The sequence below is a fragment of the Bidens hawaiensis genome, unplaced genomic scaffold (assembly GCF_021521415.1).
Source record: "Bidens hawaiensis isolate Kalapana, Puna unplaced genomic scaffold, B.hawaiensis_p1.1 tig00006520_1, whole genome shotgun sequence".
NCBI classification, from domain to species: domain Eukaryota; kingdom Viridiplantae; phylum Streptophyta; class Magnoliopsida; order Asterales; family Asteraceae; genus Bidens; species Bidens hawaiensis.
The window spans coordinates 1,169,053-1,183,220 of record NW_027491437.1 but is presented as its reverse complement, the minus strand read 5'-3'; the positions used below and the strand labels follow the sequence as shown (position 1 = coordinate 1,183,220).

Genomic DNA, 14,168 nt, shown 5'->3' with positions numbered 1-14,168 from the left:
CAGGTAAAGATGGCATGCCATCCACATGGGATGCCATCATGACAGCAGCTAAACGCTTTGCGGAAACGGAGAAGCAACTGGGTAGAGATCTCCCACAGAACACAAACCTCTACACCCAGAAAACAAGAGAATACAACGTTCTTACCGCCCGATTAAACAAAAAGCGGAAGCTAGGCATTTGGCAGTCAAGGGTAAACTTTGACACCTCATCCGGCTTGCAAAATCGGTTAGGCGGAAGGGATAACGTAGAGTCAAACAAGAACTCCAGATGGACGCCGCTCACCAAAAGCGTCACCGAGATATTCGCCACCGAGGAGCTCCCATGGCCAAAGCCTCAAATAATCCGACATCGTCACAATGCTGATCGGAGCAAATACTGTGACTTTCACAGGACAAAAGGCCACAACACCGAAGAATGCATAGACGTAAAGGACATGATCGAAGCATTTGTCAGAGATGGGACGCTCGCGCACCTCGTGGCGCAATGAACGCTGAGCAGGCTGATGCGTGTAGAACCCCAGCTGGGGAAAACACGAATAAATTTCCAGCTTCAATGTGGAGACTACATGCTGCGTAAAGAACGAGATCCCGAACCAGGTGCGTATCGGCTCGATGGCACTCCCATCCCAACATGGAAGGGAGCTCAATTACACAGTTTGCATGTAAATCAATTCCAAATTTGTAAAGAAAAGGCCAAGAGCCACTTCTAATGGAAATGATTCTCCTTAAAACATCGACGCTGATGATTTTACATTTATACTCTTATGAACTATCAACACTAATGCCGGTTTTCACCGCATACATAAGTGTGAAAGTCGTTGCGTGGGGAAGGCGGCAAAACCCGCATAAACCCAAAAAACGACAAACCTTCACGCATGTCAGTTGAAGGGGAAAAGTTCAGTCCTCCCATTAAATGAAAGTGCCGGTCTATCCGCATGAATCATGAAAAAGAGAACTGAACACTAACCTATTGACAACCGCGCGTCGAACGGTTAATTTATTCAACACGGATATGCCGGTTTTCACCGCATAAATACGTGGAAAGTCGTTGCGTGGGGAAGGCGGCAAAACCCGCATAAACCCAAAAAACGACAAACCTTCACGCAGGTCAGTTGAAGGGGAAAAGTTCAGTCCTCCCATTAAATGAAAGTGCCGGTCTATCCGCATGAATCATGAAAAAGGGAACTGAACACTAACCTATTGACAACCGCGCGTCGAACGGTTAATTTATTCAACACGGATATGCCGGTTTTCACCGCATAAATACGTGGAAAGTCGTTGCGTGGGGAAGGCGGCAAAACCCGCATAAACCCAAAAAACGAAAAACCTTCACGCAGGTCAGTTGAAGGGGAAAAGTTCAGTCCCATTAAATGAAAGTGCCGGTCTATCCGCATGAATCATGAAAAAGGGAACTGAACACTAACCTATTGACAACCGCGCGTCGAACGGTTCAAAACAGAATTTCTAACAAAAGGATGAGGAAAACCTACACGCAGGTTAGACGCAGGTAAAGTTTAGCCATCCTACTAAGTGCAAGTGACGGTCCTACCCGCACAATCACGAAAGAGGAAGCAAAACTTCACACCTATTATCTACCACGTTCAAAGGTTAACTTATCCTCAGAAAGGATGAGGAAAACCTACACGCAGGTCAGATAAAGGTAAAGTTTAGCCATCCTACTAAGTGCAAGTGACGGTCCTACCCGCACAATCACGAAAGAGGAAGCAAAACTTCACACCTATTATCTACCACGTTCAAAGGTTAACTTATCCTCAGAAAAGATGAGGAAAACCTACACGCAGGTTAGACGCAGGTAAAGTTTAGCCATCCTACTAAGTGCAAGTGACGGTCTTACCCGCACAATCACGAAAGAGGAAGCAAAACTTCACACCTATTATCTACCACGTTCAAAGGTTAACTTATTCTACACTTGGAAAATTGCTAATTTAAACTAAAGTATGCAAGTCATATAACGTTTATAAAGCAAGGAATCCAATAAAAGAAGCGGTCTTACCCGCACAAAGATTTATATTTCACAATGATTCATTACAAGAATGGCCGGGTAACTACCCGCCTACAAGAAAATAAATCTATACAAGATAAATCTATCCTAGCAGTGGGAAGGGATCTTCAGGATCAGGATTCAGGGCCACTTCCACTTGGACCAGCACCGTCAGTAGAGCGTGGCAGTTCAAGGAAAGCCTTAAGGAAAGCTAGCCCATCATCAGCAGCAGCAACTTCATTCACCTTCTCCACCACCGGATGCGGGAAGGCGGCGTACTGATTCACTGCTTGGTCGTAAACAGCCTCAGTATCAACATTGTACAAAGGGAAGTTAGAAGGCGGGATGCCTTTCTCAACGAACCCTAGACCAAGCAGGATGCCGACCTTTTCCCCATCCTCGTGAGAAGCGTTAAGGGCTGCGCTCATAGCATCATCGTAAGAGGTCTCAGCAAAGACCCGATGCACAACCTACAAGAAAATATACAAGTGTCAAAACCTTTTCTATTTACAAAGAAAAGCGTAAAGACATGAAAAACATACCTGAGACAACGCTTCTCGAAGAAGCCATTCCTTGGCAACCAGGGCTTCTTGGAGGGCAGCTTGAGCTTCGTTACGGGCGCGATCGGCTTCACTCTTGTTGAGGTTGGCAAGCAACACTTCTTTAACGCGAGCTGCTTTCAACTTGTCGTTTTCACGACAAAGCAGCTCGACGCGCGGCGCATCCGGGCCAGGAGAACCCGAAGCTCATTGGTTAGCCTACCCTCCTGGTAGCTAGCCATGGCTTCCCCCAACGCACCACTGGGAGCAGCGTGACGAGCCCATTCCACGCACTCCACAGGGGTGCGAAGGGTTGTTCCTCGGCGAATGTTCCATCGTGGAACATACACTTCATTGGAATCCGACACTGCAAAAAACATAAAGCAGTTAGGAAAAGATGATAAGAAAAAATATATAAAAAGGGCCAAAAGAACCCTACGCACCTGTAGGGTCAATAACAGGCCGATAGCCGCCGATCCCATCACCTGAACCCAAGGGAAATCCATCCAAGAGGTCAGGCAGATGGGAAGGTGGCAGAGATTGGCGAGAAGCCCCATGAGTACCTGATGGATCGGCCGTCGTTGCCGATGGCGGGGGCATGGTAGCAGCCGCCGCGGTCGCCGCCGCGGAATCCGCAGCAATAGTAACCGCCGGCTCGGTGAAGGATGCTGTAAAAATAGCACTCACAGCCGGCGGTGACGTCATCACAGCTGGAACAGTCGGCTCAAAGCAGTGAGCAACTGAACCAGCGGAAGCAGGCGCAGGCGCCTGGGTCGACGCCTCAGGTAGGCTGACCAAGCCTACCGTCATTGGCGGAGAGGTACCACTCTGCGCTCCACCCTGGAATGCGTCAACATCCACGCCTGCGTAAAGAAGATAAGTGTTAACGATATTAAACTATGAAGATAAAAGCTAAAGGAAGTTGTGCTTACGGGTTTTCTTGAGCCTGAAAGTACGGACGGGTGGGGATGAAGCCGATGGAGCCGGCCTCTTCACGCCGGTCACCGTTGTCATCCTGGGCTCTTCGGTGACAGTTGTCACAGCCTCCGGAATGGTGATCTTATCACCACCGGGATTCCCCGCCACCTCTTCGCTCTCGGTCTCCGAGTCAGACCGAGGCGCTGGATCGGCAGTGGAGGCCACCTTCTCCTTCCCCTTCCCGCCGGCAGCCTTCTTCTTCCGCACCAACGGAGGACCATCTGCGGATTCCTCATCAGAACATACGATTAGAGGAATTCCAGCAGAGGTTTCAACATTGAGGGGTCGAGGGTCGAATAGCGCCTTACCTGGCCGACGGGCGCTAAGGATCTCATGCCTAGCGGATAGACCTCCACGAACCGATCCGCCGTTTGTTCTAGGATGGGCAACTCGTTCTCGTCTAGAGCGCGAGTACCCATCCGAGCGGGACCGTCAGCCTCCCGCGGGTTCAAGAGAGACTGCAAGTCGTTCCCCTCTGAAATAAACAGGAAAAAAGTTAGAAGAGATTCTAAATCAACAAAAAGAAACAAAGCATACCGTAAGGAACAGAGTTCGAACCGTATTCGAGGACGATTGGGATCTTTTGCGCATCGGCAGCCTTCCACACCCGGCTCATCCCCAGCATCACCATCCCGGACTCCGCAAACCGGTAAACCGGAGATTGGACTCGGGATATCTTCGAAAACCATTCCGCCTCCTCGTAGTTGGAGGCGTGAAGGCTGGGAAGTACTTGCCCGTTCTTAAATTTCATGGCAAGGGGGATGGCGCGAGCAGAGAGGTAGAAGAACTCCCTCTTCCACGAACGAAGACTGCGCTCGGTTGCGCAAATCTTCAAACCCTTGATCCGGGTTGTCAATGTGTACCACCCCTGGATGCACCTCCAAGTGTAGAAGGTCATCAGGCGGTCAACATAGGGCTCAATGCCCAGTATCCGGCATACCCACTCGAAGTGGCGAATCTTGGCGATCGCCATGGGATGCAACTCGGTCAAATGAACACCGTGCCTCTCAAGGACACGGTAAACAAACTTTGTCAATGGGAACCTAAGATTCCCATAAACAAAGAATGCAGCATAAACCCCGATCTTGCCTCTGGGGGTATCGTACACCGTCTGATGGGGTTCAGGAAACTCAGGCTCGAGAGACTCGAGCATGAACTTCCTGACGACGTACCGATACAGATCGCCAGGCAGAGCACACTGGCACTCGCCAGCGGTACCCTTGTCATCAGCTGTAGATTCGAGATCACGAGACATCTTGTAAAAGAAGAAGAAAACGATTTCGGGAGAATGCTTGCCTGAAAAGGTGAGTATTCGCCGGAAATCGCTTAGAAGATGAAGAGAAGAGTGAAAGTGTGGATTACAAAGAACCCTCTACCCCTTTATATACTAATCGCAATTAATGCGATGAAATTAATGCGGAAGAGAGAGAAAACGAAGGTGCAATGAAACTATGACACGTGGCAAAAAGCAAGCTGGCAACAGCTGTTGACAGGACGCATACCATTAATTTCGCGGCCACGCGCCCGAAAAATCGCGCCCACGCGCCTGAAAAAGCGTCTGGAATGACCATGTACTGTCACGTCACCATAACTTCCTGCACGTCCTGACACAGTCAGAAGAAACCGTCGCACGACGTTTCAGAGGTTTGGACTGTTCTTATCTTTCCACCAACTATTCGAATTTCAAAATTCAAAATTCAAAAAAGTAAGCGGGAAAATACCCATTACCTTGGCAAACAAGTAACCGTAAGACGGATGCGGGTACAGTGTTAAGGCAAAACCCTTCACATACCTAGCACCCGCAGGGAATTGAAGCCAAGAAAACCTAGGCAAACAAGTAACCGTAAGACGGATGCGGGTACAGTGTTAAGGCAAAACCCTTCACATACCTAGCACCCGCAGAGAATTGAAGCCAAGAAAACCTTGGCAAACAAGTAACCGTATGACGGATGCGGGTACAGTGTTAAGGCAAAACCCTTCACACACCTAGCACCCGCAGGGAATTGAAGCCAAGAAAACCTTGGCAAACAAGTAACCGTATGACGGATGCGGGTACAGTGTTAAGGCAAAACCCTTCACATACCTAGCACCCGCAGGGAATTGAAGCCAAGAAAACCTTGGCAAACAAGTAACCGTAAGACGGATGCGGGTACAGTGTTAAGGCAAAACCCTTCACATACCTAGCACCCGCAGGGAATTGACGCCAGGAATACCTTGGAAGTAAAGTAACCGTAAGACGAGCGCGGGTACAGTGTTAAGGCAAAACCCTTCACATACCTAGCGCTCCGCTGGGAATTGAAACCAAGAAGGATCTTCTGGGCAATGCTTGCGGAAACAGAAATAACATCCCCGCATAGCGGGAACGTCGAGAACTACGTTGTTTGAAGCTCCAGGATGGAATTGGTGGTTTTAACATAATTGATCACTATGTTCAAAACTACCAAAACCTCATGGAGAATCCACACAAGTGGGACTCAACGCTCCTGACTTGCGAGGAGGTTACAGACCTACCCGCATCATACCCAAAGACCAAGCAGGAAACTCGGGAATTTCTGCAAGTGACAAGGACTTCCGCGGGAAGAATCCCCATGGAAAACCTTAAAAAACCCTTTTCAAAAACCCTTTGCTTAAGTCCAAAAGTTCACCTCACTTAATTAAACACTCATGAGAAGAACATTGGACTGGGGGGACTTGAAGAGGTAGGTCCCAGCAGAGCCCAGTTGGACCCGCAAGACTCACCTTGAAGAGGAACGTCTGCGCAGAAACCAACTGGATCCGCAGGACCAACCATGCTCAGAGACGTGACGTCCTTACGCGCAGTACGCAAGCTGTTCCCGCAGGAAATGCCTCCCAATGGTGAAGGACTCCGCCTGTCCCCGCAGCCTCGGATACAAGCCATCAGGGAAGGCCACCCGCGCAGCAAGGCTACACGCACAAGGCACTTAGCTCTCAATCATTCAGTGTCACCTGAAGGAATGAGCAAAGCCGGGAACAATCCCGCACAGTGGCGGGAGGGGGAATACTCCCGCCCAAATAAGCCAGTCCGTACGATACAGGAAGATCTTCTGTACTGTACCTGACGAGGTATGGGAAAAAGATCTGACTAAAGATACGACAGCTTATTGACAACAGTATGGCGAGCAGCATGCTCCTGTACTGTGTCACTATTAGCCGCTGCCTACTCACCAACTACTGCCATACCACGTGCATAGCCGGCAGTTGGTGGAAAAGGAATAGTATACAGCAGGCCTGGTCACTATCAGCCGCTGCCTACCCACCAACTACCAGCAGGGCACGTGCGTAGGCCACTGTTGGTGGAACAGGAACACTGTTGCAGCCGGCCACACCTCCTTGGAAACCTACCTTCGGCTATAAATACCACAAATGGTATGACCATCTGATCTTATCATATCTTAACATATCTTATCTGATATTATCATATTATACCTGATATCTGCTCTAGCAATCTCTTAATATACATTTATATTTAAAGAGCAATCTAGTCTGATTCTCACGCCGGAGGGTGGTCACAAGGAGGAACCCCCCCCTTCTCAGTGACAAGCTCACGGTGTCTGTTTTGCAGGTTATCAGAAGAACCATCTTCTCTGGGTCTAACCCCTCGTGGGAAACATCTATCTAACCCCCAGGTTACCAGTAATCTGCCCGGGGTCCGGTTAGTGTTTCTTCACTAACCATCCTTTTATATTGAATAACTTTCAAACAACTAGATAAACATGCATCAAATCAAACTATGAAACCGATAAACATACTTATAAAATAAACTATTCACCCCTTTGACTTTCAAGCATTGATTAATTAGGATTGACTTTTAGTATTCCCCTTAATCCTAATTAGATCATGTTTCTCTTGCTCTCTTCATCGACCGAACCACACGAGATATATTTGATCATGTTTCTCTTGCTCTCTTCATCGACTGAACCACACGAGATTTGATCGTTCTTGCTTCTTGCTACATTTCTTACTTGCTATTGCTTTCTTTCTCTCTTTCTTTCTTTTTCTAACTCGAAATGTTTCTTGCTCTTGCTTGAATTCTTTCTGGCTTTTGTTATGACCCAAATTGGGTTTCTTGCTTCTGCTTATGATAAGAGGATCATACTAATTGCTTTGTATTTGCTAATGGCTAACTTGCTAACCCGCTTTTCTACTAACCAACTTGCTAATCAGTTAATTTATTGCCTAATTGCTATTCACTAACCATATTTTCTTGCTCCTTACCCGCTTGCTAATCAGGTTTTCGCTTACAGCACTACTTGCTAATATGACCGACCTACTTGCTTATCATATTTTCACAAATTTTCTAATAGTATTGATAAAATAGCAAAAAGCGGCATTCAAATATGGACGGTAGAAGTTCACAATTTTCATTCATAAAACAGTAAAAAAGTTTCAGACATAACATTGAATTATAACTAGACAATAAATGAACATGTAAGGGATTTTCTTGTTTATTCTTTTACCTTGGTTAAAATTTAAATGTCCAAATTAAATCGTCAATCAAGTCGAAAGCGACATTCAAATATGGACGAAAAGAGAGGTGGTCGTGATAACAACATTGGGGCGCTAACCGGTGAAGAAAAAGAAAACAGTGAATTTATTTTAGGAGACGAATAAATATGATTTTTAGAATTATTTTTCGAAGTCGTTGGGTGGTGATGTAATTCTTATTTGTCGATGTACTGTTTTGGGCTCCTTCGGATTTTAGCTCCCTTATATTTCATATATTTTTCGCTTGTCGCTAAAACTAAAGGGTAGCTCGACAAGCTAAATATTGATGAGCTTGACTAAGGCTAGAAAAGTTTTAAGCTTCATAACAAATTTTCAAATGGTTATGCATATATCGACAATTGTATTATGTTTTAGATATAGTTTTATAGTTATTAAAATGTGCTTTTAAATAATGGAAGGCACATGACCTAATTTAACAATAAAAAATGGAGAACTACGGAGTTATGAGCAAAAGATAAACTATGTAATATTTAGAAACATTAAGTATAAATCTGATCAATTTTTAAGATAACTGATATATATTGAAATTTGACACCAACATAAGGGGCAAAAATTTGTAATTTATTCATAGAAATTTGAGAACAATTTATATCTAAAGTTTTACATAAATATGAAAACCCCTAAACTTCACTTTTAAAAGTATTGTATGTTTAAAATTTGTGAGAACTCGCTTTTACATGTCTAAGTTTTGTTAATATTGGATTTCGTTCTACTTGCATGGTTATTTTCTTTGAGTTAGGGGTTGTTTGATAGCATTTGAATCAGAAAGAGGTACACTATGTTTTGGTTACTAAAAAGACACTATTACTCGGTGGTTTATGAAGTCTTTCAATTGTTAAATTTCATAGACACATATATTGAATAATTCAAGAGCTACCTTTTAATCGGTTAGACTTGTTAATGAATATTGCCAAACAACCCCATTGAAAGTAGTTTTTTTCTTATTAATTTATACACTTATGATTGAAGTGTCAAGTGCTCATATATGAAGGATTTGGATATTAACAAGTAGGAAGTAGGTTCAAGTTATTTTATAAAGGGGAACAAAAATAAGAAGGATAAGATTGAGCATTTCTGACAGGGTTCCTATCCCTATCTTGATAATGACAATAAAAATCATTACATTTTTTCTCATATTTAATTAAATAATACTTTTTATATCTTTATTATTACAGTTTTCTCTCTCATTTACTCACAATCAATTTAACAAATATTAAAAGATAAATGGGCCAGGGGGCAAACAAAGTCTACCGGAATTTACAAAAAACACCACATTTCTCTCTACATCCTATAATTTGCACTCATAACCACTCATAATCTCATCAAATAATTTGCAAAACCCTCTCATATCATTTTAGGGGAGCTGCTTAGAATGCTCTAAAAAGGATTTGTAGCCACAAAAAATAAAAAATTAATAAAAAAAATCACACACACACACACACAATGTTAAGGAAAAAAGATTAACGTGTCTTTTTATTTATTACTGTGTTTTTTGTTTATTTTCGTAATTGATTGTATGTTTTTTTCCTTGACATTGCGTCTTAATTTTTTTTTATGATATTGTGTTATATTACTTAACATTGTGTATATTTTGTTTGGTATTATTTATATTTTGCGATCTATTGTGTATTTTTTAGTTATTATTGTGTTTTTTGTTTATTTTCGTCATTGTGTATTGACATTTTGTCTTTTTGGCTTTTTTTTTTGGAACGCGAATGACAACAGAAACATTTTAGTTTTTTATATTTTGAGTTATGATTTGTTTTAACTTTTCCATTAAGAAGTATTAGATTGGATCAGAAATCCTTCTCACACTTTTAAAAGTATTTATTCTCAGAATTGAATCGGAAATCCTAGTCAAGGAGGGAAACATACATATGACGATATGGTTAAGTTATTTAAATTAGCCTGTTACCGATCAGATCGATAAGGTATTATTGGTACATATATTCATGGAAAAAAATATGAAAATAAATGAAATAAAAAATAAGTGGCATTGAAGTATGTTGTAGTTTGTAAGTACCAAGATTAACCATATATGCATAGGGAGACCCAATAGATTTGTAAGTCTTTGTAAACAACAAGAACAAGTAAAGACAATATATGTTCACCTTAATCTTAGGGGAGTGTGATATATCATGGATCCATGTTCATGCATGGAGCATGTAGAATGTTTGCCTTTCTTAGTTATAATAAAACATTAATTAATTGGTTCCATTTTCAGCGTTTCTCCTTCATCACTGGCAGCCACAATGGTTGCAAAACAATATTTTTCTATCATTTTAATGAAAGTCTATGTTTAGGTAGACGTTATATGACGAATGGCACGGTTCACACGTCATATAACACAGTCTGCACGTCACATAACACCTATCTAAACAATGGTAAGAAAGTAGAAACTTAAACTATGAAGTTTAAGAAATTCAAAGATAGATATTCAACGATGTTTCATACAAACATCAAGAAATAAGATTTCATGAAACTCGGCACGAACTAATACAGTAACAAGTAATAAGTGCTTGTAAATAACAATAATGATCATCAAATCGACACTAAAAACACTAAATATAAGCGAGTACCAACAACATCTCACTAGAATTCTCGAATTCATATAGTCAGATCTAGAGTACTCGCCCATCTTGGATTCTTTTCTATTTCACCGTCTTCAAACCAGCTACAATGTCTTTTCTTCTTTGCGGAAGAGGGGAATAAAGAAAGAGACAAAGAGCTATCTACTTCTTCATCTTCATCTTCTAGTGATCTTGCATTCATACTTAATGATAGATTCAAATCAATACCATTGTCTACTGTTTTTCTCTTCTTTGTCTCAATCAAGTTGTGATCAAATCTTTGACTGTTCATGAGTTGATAGTCTACAAAAGTTGACCTAGTGTTGTTTAAGGCTTGTTTGATTACCCATGGTTGCATCAAGCTTGGTTTATCTTCAAACTCATGATGGGCAATCTTGTTACTTTGTTCCCCCGTAGACGAGTTCAAAATCTTGCTAGTATAGTAATTATAAGATCCATAATTACCATTGATCAAGCCATGATCTTTCATTCTAGTATTCATGCTGTTTCTGGTTATCAAGCTTGCCCCGTAATTACTACATCAACAATGCGAATGAATCGGGTTAATTAAATTCAAAAAATAAAGACTTAAGCAAGTAATTTAATTAAGAAAGAAAATTGAATAGGGTACCTTGGATTTGGCCTATATGATCTTGGATTGAACATAGGATGTTGCCATAAAGTGTGAATATGGTGATTGTTTCTCATCGCAGCATAGCAGTCTCCCTCATTTATTACTAAAAATAGAAAGTAAAAAGAATTTATAATCATTACAAATCAAGAAACCAAGTCCAAGAATCTTGAAAACCCTAATCTAAATATAGCAAGCGTATATATATACCTTGACCTTCATCGTCTATCCTCTTGCTTCTATACATCTATATTTGTAAGAAAAAGAAAAAAAAATTAGTATGTCAAGAATATTTATCAAATTACAAGAAATTTTTTTGATTTTTATATTATTACCTGTAGATGGCTTTTCACATGAGCAATATTCAAACCCTTTATGTTCATAAGTTGCAATATCAGTTTTGGAGTTGCTCCTACACAAATTAACACAAACACAAAGTAAGATCATTTACAAAGTCAAAACACACAACTTCAACAAACGATTAACTGGCGAATTAATTACTTTCTTGACCACCAAGTCGGTCCACGGCTCGAACAAACATGTGATGAAGCTCCGGAGTCCATCTCAATCTAGGCATCTTGGATCTAACATACAGCCTAACTCCAGTAGATGTCTCCGTCTTGATCTCACTCTCTTGTTGGTCCACCGTGCTACGATTCCCGGAGCTCTCACTCGATTTCGTTTTCGTTCCATCATCATAATCATCTTCAAGTTTCTTGCAACGTAAGTGATCATTCAAGTCTAAACCATCACAATCACCATCTTCCATCATCTTTCTTCAGTCTTTCCAAGCTTTTAATATCAGAATCAGAAATTACTAGTTGATAACAATAAAGTGTTTTTGAGTTCATCAATGTTTAAAGATTATAAACATGAGAATACAGGTTGCCTTTTCAAATGAGCAAGGTTTGATATGATATTTATTTAGCTTCATTGACCAAAGAAATGTGCATGACTTATAAGACCATGTAAAAGTCTAAGGATGGGACTTGTCTATATCTATGGAACAATAAATTTTTGAAATATTCTATTCGATCTAGTTGCATGTACATACATATAAAGACATATTATATATACATACAATAAATGCATGGCCATGGGTGATGGGACCATATGTCCTACCTAGGCTAAGTTTTTTTCTTTTTCCTTTATATATATATATATATATACACATAGGAGGGATATTTTAAGAATCATGTTGAGTTTTAAGAACTTAAGAATTCAATTACAGGCCACACATTTAATTAAATGGATTGGAATATGTGGTTGAGATTAAATCTAGCAAAAAAATTAAAGTATGAGAGAGAATAAATATGTAAGTGGTTACACTAACTTTTACGTCCGTTACACATGTGTAAAAAGTCGACTCGGTACGTAAAAGATTCTGTAATTTTTTTACGTGTATGTAACTTACATATATCACGCATGTGTAAAAAAAAATTCGAAAAAAAAATCGTTATATTGAGTTCTTTCGAGTTCTTAAAACTCAAAGGGGTTCTTAACTAAAACAAGAGAGTGAGATCATATATATATATATATATATATTTTCTTAAGCATGAAGAACGGTGGCAAGGCTAAGTTTTCAAACGTACTGGAAATTTTCTATGAGTTTAAGTCTTTATATTAATTGATGCCTTTAAATTTTCAGTCGACAAATGGCTAATTTTAAGAGTCGTACATCCTCTGTCACCATTTTATTTTACTTCTCATTTATGACACCACATGCATAAGAGAGTAACTTAATTATAGGCACGCGACCGGATGATACAATAAATTAAGTTCAGCAGGTAGAAAACTGATAACCTTAGTGGTGTAAGCAAACCGAGCTTGTCTAGAGACACTTAAGATCGACTTGTTAAAATCTTGAACTGAGTTAAGAATAAACGAGCGTAATCCAATTCTCGAGCATATACCTAGGCTCATCTAATAAACTAGCTTAACTAGATTTTCTTCTTTTTAACCTATGAAGAAAGCGAGGCTACCCGTGTTAACCTAATAGCAAAATGCGACATCATACGCTTGCGATCGCAGACAACGCTTGGTAGCCTAAGCCCAACATCTATTGTTCTGGGGGAAACCCACTACCCAAAGGCTCACTGCGATAAAACCGAGTTAATTAAGATTGGATTCGAACTTGAAAACTTACACCATGCCGCCCAAATTTTCACTTTCCCTCCAATGTAGTTGAGCTACTCTTACTCACAACCTTAAACGTACATATTAATTTCTTAACATATTAATTATATATCTACACAAGACTTTTGTTATACACAATATATTAAAGATAATTAGAGTAATAATAGTATATATTATGTTATAGATGTATAAAATTAATAATTATAAATGAACATAAATACAATAATTAAATAATTAATAAATAATAATCGAGTATAGCCCAATCCGAACTTGAGATTGAAAATTTATGCCCTCTTAAGTTAAACTATGCATGTTCAAGCTTAGACAACTTAGATTCGAGTAGTTTACAATGTTAGTGAACATGCATGTATTAATTTCGACTTAATTATACGATATGCTAACAAATTAGAAAAATTAACTTAATAATATAACTAAAACAAAATTGTTATTTAAACAATAAAAAATATATAAAGCGCCCACATTGGATTCTTCATATTATTTGCTTAAAAATGTATCAATGTATTTAATACACTAATTACTTACCAAATTTAATAAAACTAATCCATCAATCCGACTGACTATATATCTTTTTTCTTTCATTTCACGTTACAAACTTGGTCGGTTTCATGTTTATGTCAGGGATAAGTTTATGGATACACATTTTCAACATAATTCTTTGAAATACATACTTAATAACATTTTTTCAATATACTCAATTAAATTACATTATATAAAATATATTTTTACTTCCTTATCGCTATGACATAAATAAAATTTTATAACAT

The 14,168-nt window shown here is 40.2% G+C and overlaps 1 protein-coding gene across 1 annotated transcript; it reads right to left on the bottom strand.

The window, feature by feature from the left end:
* Positions 1-10,558: 10,558 nt before the first annotated feature.
* LOC143632645 (uncharacterized) lies at positions 10,559-12,161 on the bottom strand. The gene is made up of 5 exons (XM_077101111.1): positions 11,749-12,161; positions 11,583-11,659; positions 11,458-11,494; positions 11,248-11,353; positions 10,559-11,152 (listed from the first exon to the last, which is right to left on the bottom strand). Exons 1-5 carry the CDS (start codon positions 12,017-12,019, stop codon positions 10,654-10,656), a joined length of 990 nt encoding a protein of 329 aa, XP_076957226.1. The 5' UTR covers positions 12,020-12,161; the 3' UTR covers positions 10,559-10,653.
* Positions 12,162-14,168: the final 2,007 nt, after the last annotated feature.